This window comes from Silurus aristotelis (genome assembly GCF_946808225.1).
Source record: "Silurus aristotelis genome assembly, chromosome: 20".
In the NCBI taxonomy this organism is placed as follows: domain Eukaryota; kingdom Metazoa; phylum Chordata; class Actinopteri; order Siluriformes; family Siluridae; genus Silurus; species Silurus aristotelis.
In genome coordinates this window covers 3,276,974-3,296,251 of record NC_139593.1, presented here as the reverse complement: position 1 = coordinate 3,296,251, position 19,278 = coordinate 3,276,974, and the positions used below count along the sequence as shown (strand labels likewise).

Genomic DNA, 19,278 nt, shown 5'->3' with positions numbered 1-19,278 from the left:
GTCGACGGACAAGGTCAGACAGGAGTCTCCATGGACTATGATGTTTGCAGATGATATTGTTATTTGTGGTGAGAGCAGGGAGCAGGTGGAGAAGAGCCTGGAGAGGTGGAGGTAGGCGCTGGAGAGAAGGGAAATGAAAGCCAGTAGGAGTAAAACAGAGTACATGTGTGTGAATGAGAGGGAGGGCAGTGGAGGGGTGCGGTTGCAGGGAGAAAAGGTGGAGGAGGTGGAGGAGTTTAGGTAAATGGGGTCAGTAGTGCAAAGTAATGGAGAGTTTGTCAGAGAAGTGAAAACATAGTTGAAAAGTCAGGTCTCTCAATAGTTTTGGCCATGTATTGTAGTTTTTTTTATTGAGTATAAATTAAATAATACACCCTAAAAGCTGCAAGCCTGTTTTAAGAACACATGATCTGTTCATTCATAAAAATAATAAAGTGTTTGTATTGGGTTATAATGCTTACCTGTGGTATTGGATGTTGTATGTAGATCACTAATGGAGTGGGACGTGCAGTACTCACTAAAGCCAAAATTCAGCAGGCGATCCCAAATATTAATGACCTAGAGGGAGACTCTTTGTTCATATCAGTCAGTGTTTTAACTCAGACTGGTAAGGCTAATATATGTGTGTGTGTGTGTGTGTGTGTGTGTGTGTGTGTGTGTGTGTGTGTGTGTGTGTGTGTGTGTGTGTGTGTGTTTACTGATATACATTTGCACATTAAATCATTCCATGTGTTTCCTTCCATATAATTTTATCATGAACAATGTTCCAGGTAGTGAAATGGTTGAAGCAGAAAAGGGGGGCATTCAAATTGTGAAATCACCCTACAACATCGAGTTCAAGAAAACACCCAAATACTTCCACCCTGGAATGTCTTTCGATGTTGCGGTAAGGAGATTTTTTTTTTGGTTTGAATATTATTTGGAGCACGTGATAAAATTCACTTTAAATTACAAAAATTAAATTAGCTTGAATGAAATTTGCTAAATGTCAGTGGATCAGTACCTGAGTGAGTGAAGCGTTCTTTTGAATCTCATTTGTATGTCTGATTCGGATTTAAAAAGGTTTATGTGACCAATCCGGACCAGTCTCCTGCTGAAGATGTGGATGTGGTCATTAAGGTTGGACAGGATCAACGTGAAGTGAAGGGTCGGACCAAAAGTAACGGCATGGCCAAGGTCATAGTGAACACCCAGGGAGGATGGAACACTGTAGACATCACTGTAAGTCACGCCAGAGCTGGTTTATGGACCTGTGTGAAGAATGAATTGTACAGCAATAGGATTGATATTGAAAAACAATATTTAAAAATTGTCCTATTTTAACAGTCAATCTGAGTGTTAAGAGATTCAGGCAGGTCACCACTGAAGGACCAGGTGTAAAATGCACAGCCCACCATTGAGTGTATCACCCACATCAGGATGAGTTTTTATAGTCTGATTCCGCTCAAGGTTTTTCATCACTGTGATTTTTGCCTCATCCAGTAGGCATCAATGTATTGATGTTGATGTCATACTTTCATTCTATTTTTTCTTTTTTTCTGTCAAAATGCTTTGTGGGAATTTCCATTTTTAAAAGCACAATACAAATTGAATTGAATTGACTTGTTTAGCCAGTGGTTTGGGAGCAGATTTGCATTTTTTAAAGCAATGAAGCACACTGGACATTTCAACTAAAATGGTTGTGCTGTGTAATTAGGCAAGGACTGATGTCCTAGGCATATCAGCTGAAAGACAAGCTCAGAACAAGATGATAGCTGAGGCTTACACTACCAAAGAAGACTCCGGGAATTACCTACATATAAGTGCTGATTCTGCAGAACTGCAAATCAACGACGACTCAAAATTCCTGCTGAACTTCAAAAGCAGTGTTCAAGATCAAGACCTCACTTATCTGGTTGGTATCTCTCACACATTAAATATGATTTTGTGATGCAGATTTAAGGAATTCTGTTTTACAGTACTACTACTATTAATGTAATACTAATACTTCTACTAACACTACTACTACTACTACTACTAATAATAATAATCAACTGAACTTTATCTGAGGTTTCTGTTTGTCAGATTCTTAGTAAGGGACAGATTGTAAAAGCAGAGAGATATAACAGAAAAGGGCAGTCAATGATAAGTCTGTCAGAAAGGATCACCAAGGACTTGGTTCCCTCATTTCGACTGGTGGCTTATTACCACGTTGGATCTGAAGTTGTATCAGACTCGATCTGGGTTGACGTAAAGGACACGTGCATGGGAACGGTAGGCAGTCTGCTTTTTTTTCGCTTAACTAGTTGGCTAGCGTGTCATTATTTTCCACCATTTGCTACAAGCCCAGTCATTTCCCGACAACTAGAATTAAACACATTTTTGGTTAAACATTGAAGCTTTCATTTACCAAACAAATTTGTTCAGTCCTGTTTTTTTTTTCTTTTTATCTTATCCTATGTAAACATAGCTAAAACTGAGTGTAAAGGACAACCCCGATGGCAAGATATACAAGCCTGATGAATATTTTCAACTGGTAGTTACTGGAGATCCGAGTGCTAAGGTTGGTCTGGTCGCTGTGGATAAGGGTGTCTTTGCTCTCAACAAGAACAGACTCACGCAGTCCAAGGTGAGCGATACCCTGAGCTGTTAGAGTTTTAAATTCTCTGATCTTCTAAATCATGTATGTTGTAGGTTTATATTTGGTTCACCCAGTCATTCAGGTTGCTTATGGGGCCTGCTCCAATGTTGTTAAAGAATAGATATTGTACATAATTATACTAACTTTCTTTTTTTACTAACAGATCTGGAACCTTATAGAGAAGTATGACACGGGCTGTACAGCAGGCAGTGGGAAAGACAGCATGGGGGTTTTCTACGATGCAGGACTTCTGTTTCAGTCTGATAAAGCAGGAGGCACCAAGGAAAGAACAGGTGAAGCAGATATTTTATTAAAAGAAGAAATGAGTAATTAAACTTGTTTAATGAAACAGTGCTTAATACAATTAAAAATAGAACCGTCTAAAATGTTTAAAGTAGGTTTATGTTAACGGAAAGAGAAATTATCTAAAAAATAATCTTTGTTTACTTTACTTATTTCACTCAATCACTCAATGGGTTTTTTTGTGGATTTTTTAAATATTTTTTCTCTTTCTTAAAATAAATCTAGCATAAAAATTATATACTGCTAATTTCTTTGTAAGGGGGTTAATTAAAAAAATCAGCAGAGCATCAAAGAATTATTTCCCCCACTAGTAAAACTCTTCTAAAATATGTATTATAAATAAAAACAACCTATGATACTACATTTTTTATTCTTTTTAATAGATAATCAGTGTCCCACGCCACCAAAGAGAAAACGGAGAGCGGAGACTCTAGCAGAAATCACCCAAACATTGGGTAAAAAGAAGACCTACTTTTATTTACTAATATATTGTATGTAATTGTAGGAATTTTAATGAATAATAAAAAAAAAGAAATATTTAGCAATTTTCTAGATGTTAACAGCATCTTAGTGCACAATGCAGAGGTGAATAAAAGGTGCAAGGCCTCACACCTACACACAGATTATCACTTATCACTTAGTTAAACAAGTTAAAACTGTCACTGATCTTTGCAGAGTAAATCTGACTGAGTGGATCAAAATAACATTTAGATTTTACTGACTTACTTTATATATGGCTTGTTACATCTACAATTCTGCTGCTTAGAATCACACCCAGAGAGAAAGGAGTTCCATATGAAAACTTTAATTTACACGAGGTTTAGTTCCCTATTCGGGAACTTCAAGCTGTGTGGAAATGCTTTGGGAATGCCCCTGCGTTGTCCTTGGTCTGAACCACGTGTGAAATCTGCCCAATAGGCAAGACGTGACGTCATCGGCAGGCAACGTCACGTAAATCAGGAAGTTACAAAATGGCTGTGCAGTAGTAGCGACATTAGCTTCTGCTCATTCAGGTAAGCGCTTTGTGTGTGTTATCTGTGTAGTCATGAGCTTACATGCAGGCAGAAATCCGTCTGTGTTGTTTGCTTAGCTTAGGAGCATGCTTAGTTGGCTCTCGAGGGAATCGGCTATTAGCATTTTAGCAGTGTGGCTATGCGCTCCTTAGTGCTTGCCGTGCTCCCATCTCCTGCAAATGGGGAGATCCGCCGCCTGAGGAGGTGTCATCGGCTGCAGAGCACCACTCCAGCCACTCTGAGTGGGTCAGAGGCCAGCCCTGAGGGGTTGGTTCCCCTGTGGGACTTTCTGTCAGTCTGCACGGGCTGCCAGATGTCTCTCAGTGGTCCTGCATACTTTAGAGAAGGGCTATGTGATTCAGTTTGCATCTTCTCCTCCTCGGTTCAACGGTATGTGTCCCATCCTGGTGGAACCCAAGCAGGCTCTCTCCTGAGGAAGCAGGCCATCGAGGTGGTCCCCCCCCTTGGTCAGAGAGTCAGGCTACTACAGCCCGTACTTCGTTGTTCAGGAGAAGGATGGCGGGTTGCGTCCCATTCTAGAGCTCCGCTCCTTGAACCACTCACTTATGATGCTCGGGTTCAGGATGCTTACTCTCAAAGAGGTTGTGTCTTAAATCAAGTCCAAGGACTGGTTTGTCACATTAGATCTGAAGGACGCATGCTCCCACGTGGCCATCCTTCTCTCACACCCGGATCGATGTCATCCTCACTGCAGTCAGGAGGGTAAGAGAAGGCCAGCCACTCACTGTGAAGCAGAGGCTGCTGGGTCTCATGGCAGCAGCGTCCAGTGTAATTCCACTTGACCTCCTCCACATGAGACCGCTCCAGTGGTGGCTCCAAGGCAGAGGGTTCTCCCCCAGAGGGAATCCATCAAGGTTTGTGAAAGGAACCAACGTTTCTTTCCCGAAGCCCCGGCTTACGCTTAACGCTTATGATGGACGCTTCCCTCATGGAGTGGGGAGTGTTCATGAGTGGCCACTCCATCCAAGGTCTGTGGAGCGGGCCACGTCTCTCATGGCACATAAATTGCCTGGAGATGATGGAGGTGTTTTTGGGGTTAAAACACTTCCTCCCGGATCTAAGGGGGCCACCATGTGTTGGTCGGCATGGACAAAACAGCAGTGGTCTCGTACATCAACCACCAGGGGGGGTCTCGCCTCTTTTACAAGCTGGCACGAGAGATCCTCCTGTGGTCCCAGGACAAACTCCTCTCACTGAGAGCTGTTTACATCCCGGGACAGTTGAATGTCAGAGCAGACACCCTGTCAAGACAATGGCTGAGGCCTGGGGAATGGCGACTTCCCCTCAAGGTAGTGGAGCAGGTATGGCAGAGGTTCTACAGAGCCCAGGTGGATCTGTTGGCGACAAGGGAGACTTTGCACTGTCCCCTCTGGTTCTCTCTCTCTCACCCAGCCAGGTTAGGCCTGGATGCCATGGTACAGTCGTGGCCGAGGCTACGCCTGTACGCCTTTTCCCCAATCGCGCTGCTCTAGGGAAGTCTGGAGAGTGATCGCCGGGAAGGAGTCCGTCCTGGTAGCACCTCAATGGCCGGGCAAGCCATAGTTTGCGAACCTGGTGTCCCTGCTCGAGGGCCCTCTGTGGGGAATTCCTCCCTGTTGGGACATCCTCTCCCAGGCGGGCGGAACCCTGGTTCACCCCCGCCCGGGGTTGTGGAAGCTGTGGCTGTGGCCCCTTAGGGGGCACAGTTTGTAGCAGCTGGTTTTTCTACCAAGGTAGTAGAGACCCTACTGTATTCCAGAGCTCCCTCCATCGCGGCATATGTCACCCCACCTGCAGGGCAGTTGCTGGGTAGGCACCATCTGGAGACACGTTTTCTCCGGGGCACCAGGAGGTTGAGGCCCGGGATGTGACCCAGAGTCTGGAACTTTGCAGTTGTGTTGGTGGCTCTATCCGTGCCCTTAGGTACCTGTCGGTAAAGACCGCCTTTCGCTTGCCGATTCGGAGCAGCTGTTTGTCAGACGTTAAGCAGGTGGGTAGTGGATACCATCCCTTCAGCTTACGAGTCCTCTGGTCTCCCCGCTCCACTCAGGGTCACGGCTCACTCCACCCAGAGTGTGGTGTCCTCTACGGCCTGGTTTTATGGCATCAACCCAAGAGCCACTCCGGGCTCCTCTGTCCTGCGTGGATCTGGTCAGTGTGGCATGATTGGACACTTGTTTCCAAAGTGTTTCGACGCAGCACAAAGTTCCCGAATGGGGAACGTCTCTAGGTTACGTATGTAACCCTAGTTTCCAGAGGGAACGAGATACTGCGTCTTAATGCCACATTCCCTGCATCCATGCGACGCTTACCTTCTTTGTTTGCAGAAGCTAATGTCGCTACCACCGCAGCCATTTTGTAGCTTTATGTGACGTCACCTGCCGATTGGGCAGATTTCACACGTGGTTCAGAGCGTAGACAACGCAGGGGCGTTCCCAAAGCGGTTTGACGCAGCGCCTCGTTCCCTCGGGGAACTAGGTTTACATACATAACCTAGAGAAGTTACTAGTCATTTGAGAGAGAGAGATAGTTATATGCATCTGTATGGCATCTCTACTAATAATAAAGCTGTTAGAGTTAACTCCTAGTGCTGTTTGTTCTATTTCTCATTTTATCATTAAAATAAAAAAACACAACAATATAACAAACAAACACCCAGAACTGTTGAACAGCTAGGCTCCTGTAGACATATATAGGATAACATTCCTCTCCCACATGAGCAACTGGTCTGCTCAGTTCCCAGATGGTATACAGAAAGAATGCATGATGATAAACAGCAGTAAACATGTGCCTGTCCAATCTTTTTTTAGATGTTTTGCAACCATCAAATTTATAATTACCTTTTTTTTCTTAAAATGGTACAAATTCTCAGTATAAGACATGTTTTCTATCTTCTATGGTAAATAAAATATGCATTTCTGATATTTGCAAATAATTGCATTCTGTTTTTATTGACATTTTACACAAGGTCGAAACAGGGTTTTATATGTCCATATGCTGCATTAAGTCCTGACAATAATAGTTGCAAATTATCATTTAATATGTAAAAAAAAAATTGGCATAATAATAATTGTACTATTATTATTGTTATTATAGATTAGTTTATTTTTACGTTTATTTAAGCTGACTCTAAAGTAAAGGGAAATAGATCTACACTTGCAAAAAAAAAGCTAATTATTACAATATTTTAAGCTATTTAATCTGACTTGCTTTATTTCTTGATAAGCCAATGTTTGCGACTTTGAGCTCTCTAAAGCATGATTTTCAAATCCACATTTGTCCAGATGATGATGATGATTTCATAAGCTCTGATGAATTTTACACCCGGACGCAGTTCCCCGAGAGCTGGCTTTGGGCGGATATAAACCTGCCAGCCTGCTCAGGAAACCAATGGTAAATGAAACAATCCAAGATTTATTTAGTCTAGCATTCTGGAGCTTAATGGAAGCACGGATCTGACTCTGCTGTTTGGATTTTTATTGTAGTACCACAACAAGCGTCACTATGGGAAGAAACTATCTAAAAGACTCTATTACAACATGGCAACTTTTAGCCATCAGTCTGTCTAAGACACACAGTCAGTGCTACGTCTTTTCACTTTGAAAATCTCTTGATGTGATACGATGTCTAAAAATCTAAACTCAACACATGTAATAACTTGCATATTACTGAATATTCACACACTTATTTATCCCTCTCTCTAGGTATCTGTGTGGCTGATCCCTTTGAAATAACAGTAGCGAAGGATTTCTTTGTGGATCTCAAGTTACCTTACTCAGCAGTACACAATGAACAAGTTGAAATCAAAGCGATTCTGTATAACTTCTCCAATAGGCGACAGATGGTAGTTTTAATCATCTACATTTAAGTATTTGTAGTGTACAACAGCACTGTGATGTTATGTGGTTTCTATAGTTTCCTCGTATCTCACAACATATAGAAGATATATAGTCCGGTAGAATGACTGACTATGCTAACTGTCCTGTGTGTCCTTTGATGGATAAGCATCATTTCCTCTGTCTATTTCTGCTTCATGCCTGGTCCTTCTTGAACAGGTTCTGAGGACGTAATGTCTTACTTCTTGTGCCCAACAGGTGCGTGTGGAATTCTTTGAGACAGAGAATATTTGCAGTGCAGCCAGCAAAAAGGAGAAATACCGTACCATAGTTAATGTAGACCCCAAATCCAGCAGATCTGTCCCATTTGTGATTATTCCTATGAAAATTGGGGAACACCATATAGAGGTGAAGGCTGCAAGTTCATCATATCATGATGGAGTAAGGAGAACCCTGAAGGTGGTGGTGAGTATCAACCATGTTTATATCAGTGATCATTCCAGACAACCCTAACAAGCTGTATTTTAAATAATTGGTAAGAAGAGAAATAAAATAATTTGTAGCCAAAAAAAACACAAAGAAGTGTGAATTTTGTAATACAATATGATGAAACATATACATTGAATGCCACAAGACAATGTGCAGTCGAATGCTATGCTTAGATTCAGCATGTCTAACACTGTTGCTTTGTTTGTTTTTTTTCCTGCTCAGTCCGAGGGCGTGTTAACTGAACAGTTAAAAGCAAATATGGAACTAAATCCCTCTCAAGCACCTGGTAAGATTTTCTATATACACTATATAACTTACAGCAAATACCTCATGTCTGCTTTCTTCACTTATTAACATTTATTCTAAACTTTTTATCCTGCATGTTTCCATTTTTCTCTATTTCTCTTCCTTGTTTTTTGTTTGTTTCTTGTGGTAAAAGGTGGTGTTCAAGTTGTGCAACTGAGGAGTGAGGTTCCAAGTGAGCAGGTTCCAAACACCGATGCACATACTTACATCACTGTAACCGGTAAGAAGAAAATCAAACACATCAATATAGACCAATATATGTTTTTTTATTTTTATTATTTCTTTTTTTTGTGTGATAAGAGAACAACATTCTAACATTCTAAGCTTCCAGTAATGAGCCAGACTCTGCAGCACCAACATTTAAGATCTAAGAAGTTATTACATGAGCTAGTTTTATTTGTAATGGCCTGCATTAAGAGTTTAAACAAACCTAAAAAAACAAACAAAAAAAACAACTGATGAATAATCATAGAATCATACTCATAGATTTTAAGGGTAATCACAACAATAAAATCAGCCAATTATTATTTACATTTTTGCCATTTGTTAGATGCCCGTATCCAAAGAGCTATCCACAAAATGTATCTAATTTTAGCCATGACAACTTTCAGGATAAAGGCAGCAAGAATTGGAGTACAGATTGGTTTGTTGTTGTATATTGTGATCTGCTATGGTCTTGTTGATGTTGCTACAGCTGAACAAGTGCAAAAAGCTTGGTTACACATGTTTAATAAAGGCATATTAAGAACTATGTTCAGTGACGTAAAAGTGACCCACTCTGTGACAGATCTATACAGTTGGTGCTGGACATGCCGAGGAGGGAATGGAAATACACATAGCTTAAGATGGTACCCATCTAGACTATTTAGAAAATAAGGGGGGTTAAATCAATGAAAGACCATAGCCTATTGGTTATGGTACAAGTGCTGAGAGAACCAATCAATGCATTGATACAGATTAACTGCTGATCTAGATGTTTATACAAATTTGAGGTTTATGAGCGTTTGAAGGGCCAGGCAGTGGCAGATTTATGCTGGAATTTCATTTCATATCCTACTGTTACACTGACTGTGCATTTGCTTTTGTCTTCTAAACTTTGGTTATAAATCTAAAGTGAAGCAGTTTCAGTGCATCAAAAATATGAAAAAGTTGCCGTATAAATCATAGTCACTGTAGGAGAGCGATTGGTTCGGCAGGTGGGGAAGGAAGTGTGCCGGTTTGACAGAATCAGGTTCTTGCACGCGCACACACACACACACACACAACCCTCTCCGTCGATCTCTCCAGGTGCCCTTCTGTGAATTCTTGCTAAATACAACAGAGAACACTGATAAATTCCCAACATGTGTGTGATGATTACCACTTCTTACTACTAGCCTCGCCCTCCATAAACAATCCAGAGCCACCATCTGACTCAACCTGGGGAGCCAATCAACCCACATCTGTGTGCAAGACAACGGAAAAGAGAGAAGTCAGGAAAATGTAAAAGCAGCCCACAACAGAGTGCAGCTTTTAAACAAGAAAGATCCTGCTGACACGACTCTTTCAACTGAGGTCAGTCAGCGGGTTGGAGATGTTAGAAAAAATAGGTACACACCTCTGATAATAGCCAGTGAGCCCCAGGAACCGCCTCACCTCCTTACCTCCTTTTAGGTCTTGGGTCTCATGTAGGCTACAATCGCTGCCGTCTTATCAATTTGGATATGCACCTTTCCATGACCCAAGTGAAAACCCAGATACCGTAATTCCACCCACCTAGTTGCACACTTCTCTGGGTTTGCTGTGAGTCCTACCCACCTCAAGGTTCCCAGGACCACTCTGAATTGCTTCAAATGCCGCTGCCAGTCATTACTTTAGATGATTATATCATTCAAGCAGGAAGCAACATATTCATTATGTGGTCAGAGAATTCAATCTATGAGGCATTGAAACATCGCTGGGGCCCCGAGCAAGCCAAACGGAAGTGTGATTAACTGGTATAAATCAAACAGAGTGGAAAAAGCAGTTTTTAATGAGACATTGGAGCCAAGGGGATCTGCAAATATCTCTTTGTTAAATCCAGTATTGAATATAAACCTGACGCACCTAGCTTATCAAGCAGCTCAAAGATGCAAGGCATTGGATATGCATAAAATTTTGGCACAGTGTTGACTTTTTAGGAAGTAAACACGTAACCGGTCAACCCATCACTCTTGTACGAGACTCCTCGATTACCCCCATGTCAATCATATCATTGAGTTCATCTCGAACCACATTTTTCTTTGTGTTTAGGTAGTTGGTATGGCCGACTGCACACAACTATAACTGGAGGCATCTCAATACGGTGCTTTATGAGGTTTGTTCATCCAGGTAGGGGAAAAAACACATCCGCAAACTCTTTTTGCAACCTCCCCACCTGAGCTTGATGTCAAGAGGTGGTCTCCAAAGGGATCAGGGTGATTTCTGATGCTGATTTTGGCCTTACCTCCGGACCCAGGTTCTCCCTCTCGGGAACCACCATTGCTAGAAACACAGGCACCGCCTCCCTCCATGGTTTCACAATGTTGAGGTGGTACACCTGGAGTACATCGCCTCTATCTATGCATCTAACATAGTCATAGCCGACATTTTCAACTCGCCGTGTAACATCTAAGGGTCCTTGCCACTCGTGAGTAGTTTAGAGCTTGACGTGGGTAGCAATATGAGCACGTGATCTCACAGTAAAAAGCGGGACTTATAATAATTCAAACGGGAAAACCCCTTGGAGGCTTGTGGGTACTTTCAAACTGCGAATAATAGTGGTTCGAGGATCTCTTTCAGAATTCTGACCCGGGAGATAACACAGAAGAGTGCCTCCACAACTTTACATGCTGAAATGATGCAGAGAGGTGCTGCTTCCAGGTATCGCATTGTGTACTCCACCAAAACTAACATAAATTGATGCCCTTGTGCAGTCTATTCTAATGGCCTGACAAGATCCATTCCAATTCTTTCGAAGAAGACGGGGTTCACCAGGTGACATTTGCTGCATGCCTCACAGCATCTACATACATTGCTGCGAATGCTTGGCCAATAAAACTGGGCCACTAGGTGGTCCAAGGTTTTCTTATGTCCCAGGTGTCTGGCCATAGCTTATCTTTAATATCTGCAATGTATGGGTAGAAAAGCATAGAATGTTTCATCTCGTGTCTCCTCCAGTGGGAATTCCCAGAGAAGAAATTCCCAGAGAGAAGTGTGGGCAGAGCCCACCTCTCTTCCCTTGTCAGTCAGATGCTGAGCTGATATCGGCAAGTGGTCTTCAGCTAGCGGACCGCCTTACCGACTCCAAATGTACAATGTTTTCAGACAACCTGGATATGGAATTGAGCAGCATTTTAAAGATTTTATTCGGCTAACTAAAGAAGGTTACTATAGGAAAAGGCTCTTATTGTCTTCAGTAATTCTAGAAAATGGAGATGCTGCTGACCTCTAACCACTTGTTGTGAATTGTGTTCAGGACAGTAGTACTGGAGGTTTGGTTGATATTTCAGACAACTTGAATAAACTCTTTAAAAGTAAAAGTCTGTAATCAGCATTCTTATGTAAAGGTCTTTCTAGTCTGGATTTATCAGGGCCAGATGAAGACAGAGAATATATTAATACTGGGTGGCTCCATGTGCTGGTTAGAATAGAGGGCTAACACTAAACAAGGGTTACCTGCTTGTTCATCCTAATAAACATCTTACTATTTATATATTTACCTCTAGGTCAGAAGGTTAGTCAGATGATCAAGCAGGCCATCAGTGGAGACTTCATGGGGCGCCTGATTGTACAGCCCACTGGCTCTGGAGAACAAAACATGATCTATATGACTCTGCCCCTTATTGCCACACACTACTTAGATACCACCGAGCAGTGGGAAGGAGTTGGCTTGGGTCGGCGATATGAGGCTATCCAACACATCACAACAGGTGAGAAAACTCTCTTCAAAAACTATAAAGCAAATTTCAATGGTTTAGTCAGGACACAAGTCTTAAATTATTTTATGACAGTTATAGGCTATTTTTGATCTGTCATATTTACGAGAGAGCCAGTGAACTAAAGTATAGATTTTAGCATTATATAATAATGCAACACTAATAACACCCCCCCACAAAAACATTTCTCTGTTTTTTATCCTCTGATTTTAATGCTGCTCATTCGCTATTCATATAGAAAGGTGGTTCAATTTCTTATATACAAAAGCATGGCATGAATATGGTGAGGGAGGAATATATGTACGTGCAGAGTCACCATTTTTTTTTTGTTTTTTTTTTTTTACATAATCAGTAACAGCCTCAGTGAACCAACCCCAGCCGTTAGGGTTGCACAAGCCAGTGCACTCTTAGTGCTGGTCTCAAACCTGGATAAATAGGGAGGGTTGCATTAGGAAGGGCATCCAGCATAAAAACGTGCCAAATTGAATAAAAAATTGGATAATGAATACGGATGATCCGCTGTGGCGACCCCTAATGGGAGAAGCCAAAATAAAGTTTAATAACAGCTTCACAGAAAAGCTGGACATTGCGAATGAAGATCAGATAATCAGATGATCAGAAATTACTTCATGACAGTTGTTTAGCTTTTTCAAGAAATTTATACTTTTGAGGTTTTTTTCCTTTCCTGCAGAATTTGCACAAAAACACACAATTTGCTTTCATTTCAAATCCTCAGAAAAATCGTAACGAAAGAAAAAAAAAAAAAAAATAATGCACAGAAAAGCTAGAGTTATTTAATGAGATTTATAATGATGCTTCTGCTAGAGATGATGTATGTGGGCAGTGCAGCTGTGGCTACAGTGAAAGCAACTTCCTGCTTTAGTAACGTATTTATTCTTAGTGCATGAGATACCTGTCTGTGATGCAGATAATGATTTAGGTCAGGGATCACTAACGTGGTGCCCTGCAAGAACCACATGAGTAGCCCGTGGGCCTTTTCTAAAAAATAGCTGTTTCCCACTTTGTTAAATCATTGTTGATAATTATTATGAGAAATCATTAACATGATCAGTGTCTTCACATAGATAAATATCATTAATTATTAATAATAACATATAATAAATGGTAAATTAAGCAAATTTGTTATTTGAGATCAAACTGAAAACTGTGTGTATTAAACTGGTAGCCCTTTACATTAATCGGTACCCAAGAAGTAGCTCTCAGTTTCAAAAAGGTTGGTGGCCCCTGATTTAGGTAGTGAAGGCCATGGAAAGAAATGCACAGTCAGCTTCATGCTTGTACCAGGATTTATGTCCTTAAGTCTTTTTTATCTGCACTGAAAGAGTAGACTCCAAAAATAATCCTTCTTTCTCTCCCTCTCTTAGGATACGTACAAGAACTTACATACCGTAAACCTGATGGTTCTTATGCAGCATGGCTAAACAGACCTAGCAGCACATGGTAAAAGAGAGCGATATAATTTTGTTTAATGGCTGAATGTTGAACAACATTTGATCGCAGGTCATATCTTGACTGTTTGTTTTCTCTGTGGTAAAGGTTGACAGCATATGTGGCCAAAGTCTTTGCTATGGCCAGTGACCTCATAAGCATACAAGAAGATGTCCTGTGCAGCGCCATCAAGTGGTTGATTCTGAATGTACAGATGCCAGATGGCACGTTTATAGAAAAAGCTCCAGTGGTCCATTCAGAAATGGTTGTAAGTTGGGCTGAAATTTGTTTTCCGTATGAAATGTACAAGAAACCACAAAACCACTGTTTCTGTGAAATCTTCTGTGATTTCAGGGTGATGTGCAAGGCAAGGATTCCAGTGCATCTCTGACAGCATTTGTCTTGATTGCTCTGCAAGAAGCAAACCATCTCTGTGGCAAATCAGTTGGAGTATAATCCGCTTATATACAGTAACAGCTCAAAATGATCAAATGTGTAGGCTTTTGTATAATATTTTGCTTTCTCTTTTAATTTAGCATCATTTAGAGTCTTCCAACAAGGCCCTTAGTTTTTTGGAAAGAAGGCTCCCCTCCCTGACCAATCCATATACAATTGCGATGACTTCTTATGCCTTGGCAAATGCTGGCAAGTTCAACAAAGATCGCCTGCTGCAGGCTTCCTCTGAAGGTCAGGAACTCGTGAATTCGTAAGAAATCAACCCGTTAAGGAGCACATTTTAATTTCTTTCTATTTCTTGTGCACAGGCGGTTCTTACTGGGAGGTTCCTGGAGGACAGTTCTTCTCTGTGGAAGCGACAGCATATGCATTGCTGGCTCTGGTGAAAGCAAAGGAATTTGATGCAGCAGGAAAAATTGTTAGATGGCTCAATAGGCAGAGTATCAATTATGGAGGTCATAGCACCACTCAGGTTGGTTGACCAGCCACTTTTTAACGAATATGCTTGTTTATTTAGACTTGATACCGATTTTGCAATACTCTGTGTTTTGACTGAATCAGTAACATTTCATCCATGTCACAGTTGATGTGGAATGAAATTACCAATGTATTCAATCAATTGAATCGATCTGAGGTTGTATCAAATCCTCTCTGCTTTTACCTGTTAACTAGGCCACCATCATGGTGTTCCAAGCAGTGGCTGAGTACTATAAGCAAGTAAGCCATCAAGAGAATGTAGACTTGATGGTGGAAGTGAGCGTGAGTGGAGTACGTCGTCCCATTAAATGGAATTTAAACAACAGAAATTCACATCTTACACATTCATACAAGGTTATTAGGAATTCATTCAGAATTTCTGTTAATTATGCCCTTGATTTAATGATATTAAAGACAATTGTACAGTAGAATCTTTAAGAATAACTTTTTTTTTAAGATTTCCCAGCTTGCTTGCTACTACTAATGTTTCGTTAACAATTCATCAACACAAAACTGTTTTTCTGATATGATTCAGCTTGGTTAAACTAGGGTTTAACAGGGTTGTGTAGACTTTAAGATTGTTGTTGTCCTTTATTAAGGTCAAATGTAGACCTAACAGAAGATTTGTGTGCCTGGACTTTTACAGGTTCAGCTCAAGCAAAAGTATAATGTTACTGCCAAAGGAACTGGTACTGCAGTTCTCAGAGTGAGTGCTCATGGATACTACAAAATCTTTTGTTTTTAATTCTACTACTAATATTAATAATAATAATAATAATAATAATAATAATAATAGTAATAAAAAAAAATATATATATATATATATATATATAATCTTCCCGTGGGCTCACCACCTGCAGGAGGGACCGTAAGGGACGGTGCTGTGAGGATTGGGCAGCAGTCGAAGGTGGGGGCCTGCTTAGACTGCTGCCCCTGCGACCTGGATTATGGATAAGCGGGAGAAAATGAATGAATATATATATATATATATATATATATATATATATATATTAAGGGTGGCTTGGTACATGGAAAAACACCCGAACCGTTCGGTTCGCTTGTCTCGGTTCGGTTTGTGTGTGCCTCGCACGGATCGACGCATGCGCAATGTAGCCCCGTGCTCAGTTTCTCATCAGACAGTTTCGCGTGAACATACATATAAACAGTATATAAAGCATCGGGGATGTTTATAGCAAAAGATATGCAACCGTGCAGCGTGATTGAGTGTAAAGGATTTCGTCAGCTGATGAATGCACTCGAGCCGCGGTTTAATATTCCCTCTAGCCCACACTTTTTTTTCTTTGCCAAATAAACTAAAAGCATGTCATTAGCAGTGTCTTCTCTCTTGCTGTATCAAAATCTTACCTAGCTTTTACTCAGAGATGGTCCCAATAATGTGCTTAAAGTCAAGTCAAATTCAGTTAGTGCATGATTACATTACAAAAATGTTAATACTGTATCCTAAATTGTGGATAATTATGCTAATAAGCTATATATCAAATGCTGAAGGAAATTTCTGGATTGCTGAAGATTAAAAGAAAAAATAAGAACAAGAACCGTACAGAACCAAAAACCGTGACACGAAAACCGTGATACGAACCGAACCGTGGGTTTTGTGAACTGTGCCACCATATATATATATATAATTTCTTTTTTTTTTCATATATAGGTAATGATGATTTATTATGCTAAATCCATGGAAACAAAGAATGAATGTAAAAAGTACAGTCTTTCTGTTGAAATGAAGAGAAAAGCAAAGGGTAAGATTTACCTTGTTTTTTTTTAAATCCCAGTGTTTAACTTTATCTTCATATTTTATAAAATATCCCAACAATAATTTGTCTGCTCTGATATTTCTCTCTTAGTATCGTACACAGATGCAGAAGAAAGTTACGAGCTCACCATTGAAGTCCTGTAAGTACACGCCAAAATAAAGAGCATGGATCACTCTCTCTCTCTCTCTCTCTCTTTCTCTCTCTCTCTCTATCTCTCTCTCTCTCTCTCTCTCTCTCACTCTCTCTCTCTCTCTCTCTCTCTCTCTCTCTCTCTCTCTCTCTCTCTCTCTCTCTCTCTGTCTCTCTCTCTCTCTCTCTCTCTCACACTCTCTCTCTCTCTCTCTCTCTCTCTCTGTCTCTCTCTCTCTCTCTCTCTCTATATATATATATATATATATATATATATATATATATATATATATATATATATATATATATATATATTAGAAATTACTAAACTAAACCCAAACTGAAAAAAAAGATTAATAGTAACTGAAACATGAAAAACTAAATGAAAATCATCAAATCAAACTTAAGCAAAACTGAAAGTATAAACCGCCTCCCTCCTAAACTCTCTCTCAGCCGCTCCCAGCGCTAATCGCCAACACCTGTTCCACATTGCCTGGCCCCTTTATAAGTTCCCGTTCCAACCTCACCTGCTGTCGGATCTAGTTACCATAGTGACCTCCCAGGTTCCTGACCGGCAGCATTCCCCGCTAGTTCATGATCCTTGCTCCATGTTTTAGGGTTATACTCGCTTTACAGATTATACCCGCTTGACGGTTTATACCCGCTTTAGGGATTAAACCCGCTACACGGATTAAACCTGCACTCTGGATCATATCCGCATTACAGTCTGTACTTCTCACAGAATTGGGTTTATGTTCTGAACTGAAATAAAGACATCATTGAGGTACTCCCGCTTCCTACGCTTGGTCACTGCCATGACAACAATAATAAAAGTCAGACATTTTTATTAAACTGTAATAAGCCCGAAACGCAGCACTACATATTCCGGTTTTTTTTGTGAACTTAAAAATAATAAAAATAATAATTCTGCCACACCTTTTTAGTTATAAAGACCCGTACAGAGATGCCACTATGACTATTTTGGACATCGGCTTGCTGACCGGCTTCGTGGTGGGTAAAAGTGATCGGACAGACGTAAGCAAAATCCAGTAGACACCTACAAACAGTTCTGTACAATGAGCTTTAATTACATTTGACAGAAGACCATGTCTGATTACTGTTTTATACTCATCATCTCAGCTGAGCAGTGGGAATGATAAATACATCCAGATGACCACAGAACTTTCTGAACGTGGCTCCCTCATCATTCATTTAGATAAGGTATCCTTAATATGGTTTATTACCATGGTTTAAGTGTGGAAATGCAGTCTCTCTGTTGAGGCTGATTTTTTTTCTCTTCTCAGGTATCACACACTGTTCCGGAAATAATTGCTTTCAGCGTGCACAAGATAAACAAAGTAGATATGCTTCAACCCGCAGCTGTCAGTGTGTATGAGCACAACTCTCCAGGTAAAGAGTGTGTACACGCCAGAGCAGCAAGATAAAAAAAAAAAAAAAATGTGATATGCAATTACATGTTTTTTTTTTTGTACTGATAGTCATCGTTAGATAAAAAAAAATGTGATATGCAATTACATGGGTTTTTTTTGTACTGATAGTCATCGTTAGATAAAAAAAAAATGTGATATGCAATTACATGGGTTTTTTTTGTACTGATAGTCATCGTTAGATAAAAAAAAAATTGTATGTCAAAATATCGTAACTCGGGGAGTACCTGAATATTGGGAATTATTTTTATATGTCGAGACCCTAAAAATATCGGTTAAACAAACTACAAAACTGAAAGGATCCTGTATTTACATAAATGAAATTAAATGATGTGGCACAGTTCATTTTTAATCTGCAATGTAAACACAGATATATTTAAACACAAACTAATTACTGGGTAAATCAAAAACAGCTTAGAACAAAGAGGCATATCAGGGAAATTACACCCCCAAAGGTCCTCCTCCTTGAGTTTCTAGAACAAGGTTCCCTTCTCGGCAGTCTGTCTCCTGTGGGCCAAATGTCCATTAGACTCTGTTTTTGGAGGGAGAAATTATTTATTATTATTATTTTTTTTTCCAAGCACAAAAACAATCTCTTATTGGCGTCATGTTTGGGGCATGTAGTGGGTAGCTGCCATGTCAGCTACTTCTGTTAGCTCAGCAGCTGAGGTTACCAGATAGACCTCAGGGTGGAGCTTGGTATAGCTGGCGTCCTACTCGGCTTCAGGGGTTTGCTTAGCAGCACAGGTTGGCATTTTGACATACAGTGGAAGCTCCTACTGGGTACTACCCTTCCTAATAATAATCTTGCACTACTATTTTTACAAATCTATTATATTTTATTGACAAATATGTTTTGATGGAGCCAGGCAACAGTGAATCCAGTTGGTCGTGATAATTGAGAAGCAGCTTGAGTGCAGGGAATGATTTTGCTTGTATATTGAGATCTTTTGCTTAAAGTTTGTAGCATCTGTTTTCTTCTCAAGAGCGTCAACAAGAGGTTAGGATTTGTGGCACGGTTATGCCCCTACATACCCCAAAA

General features: G+C 40.5%; 2 protein-coding genes across 3 annotated transcripts in view; both read left to right on the top strand.

Annotated features, from left to right (window-relative positions):
- LOC310715876 (complement C3-like) overlaps nt 1-19,278 on the top strand; it is a 90,827-nt gene that overhangs the window by 11,261 nt on the left and 60,288 nt on the right. The window lies entirely within an intron of this gene.
- LOC310715878 (complement C3-like) overlaps nt 1-19,278 on the top strand; it is a 79,004-nt gene that overhangs the window by 56,934 nt on the left and 2,792 nt on the right. Inside the window, exons 9-35 of the mRNA XM_083522574.1 lie at nt 487-607; nt 771-886; nt 1,063-1,221; nt 1,697-1,894; nt 2,065-2,253; nt 2,450-2,608; nt 2,784-2,913; nt 3,307-3,378; nt 7,221-7,329; nt 7,422-7,513; nt 7,641-7,780; nt 8,031-8,237; nt 8,484-8,547; nt 8,701-8,787; nt 12,293-12,496; nt 13,888-13,963; nt 14,060-14,219; nt 14,306-14,401; nt 14,488-14,638; nt 14,716-14,879; nt 15,080-15,238; nt 15,531-15,590; nt 16,554-16,644; nt 16,750-16,798; nt 17,733-17,823; nt 17,929-18,009; nt 18,093-18,198. Of these exons, the coding sequence (XP_083378700.1) occupies nt 487-607; nt 771-886; nt 1,063-1,221; nt 1,697-1,894; nt 2,065-2,253; nt 2,450-2,608; nt 2,784-2,913; nt 3,307-3,378; nt 7,221-7,329; nt 7,422-7,513; nt 7,641-7,780; nt 8,031-8,237; nt 8,484-8,547; nt 8,701-8,787; nt 12,293-12,496; nt 13,888-13,963; nt 14,060-14,219; nt 14,306-14,401; nt 14,488-14,638; nt 14,716-14,879; nt 15,080-15,238; nt 15,531-15,590; nt 16,554-16,644; nt 16,750-16,798; nt 17,733-17,823; nt 17,929-18,009; nt 18,093-18,198 (3,331 nt within the window). The remainder of the gene's footprint in view (nt 1-486; nt 608-770; nt 887-1,062; nt 1,222-1,696; nt 1,895-2,064; nt 2,254-2,449; nt 2,609-2,783; nt 2,914-3,306; nt 3,379-7,220; nt 7,330-7,421; nt 7,514-7,640; nt 7,781-8,030; nt 8,238-8,483; nt 8,548-8,700; nt 8,788-12,292; nt 12,497-13,887; nt 13,964-14,059; nt 14,220-14,305; nt 14,402-14,487; nt 14,639-14,715; nt 14,880-15,079; nt 15,239-15,530; nt 15,591-16,553; nt 16,645-16,749; nt 16,799-17,732; nt 17,824-17,928; nt 18,010-18,092; nt 18,199-19,278) is intronic.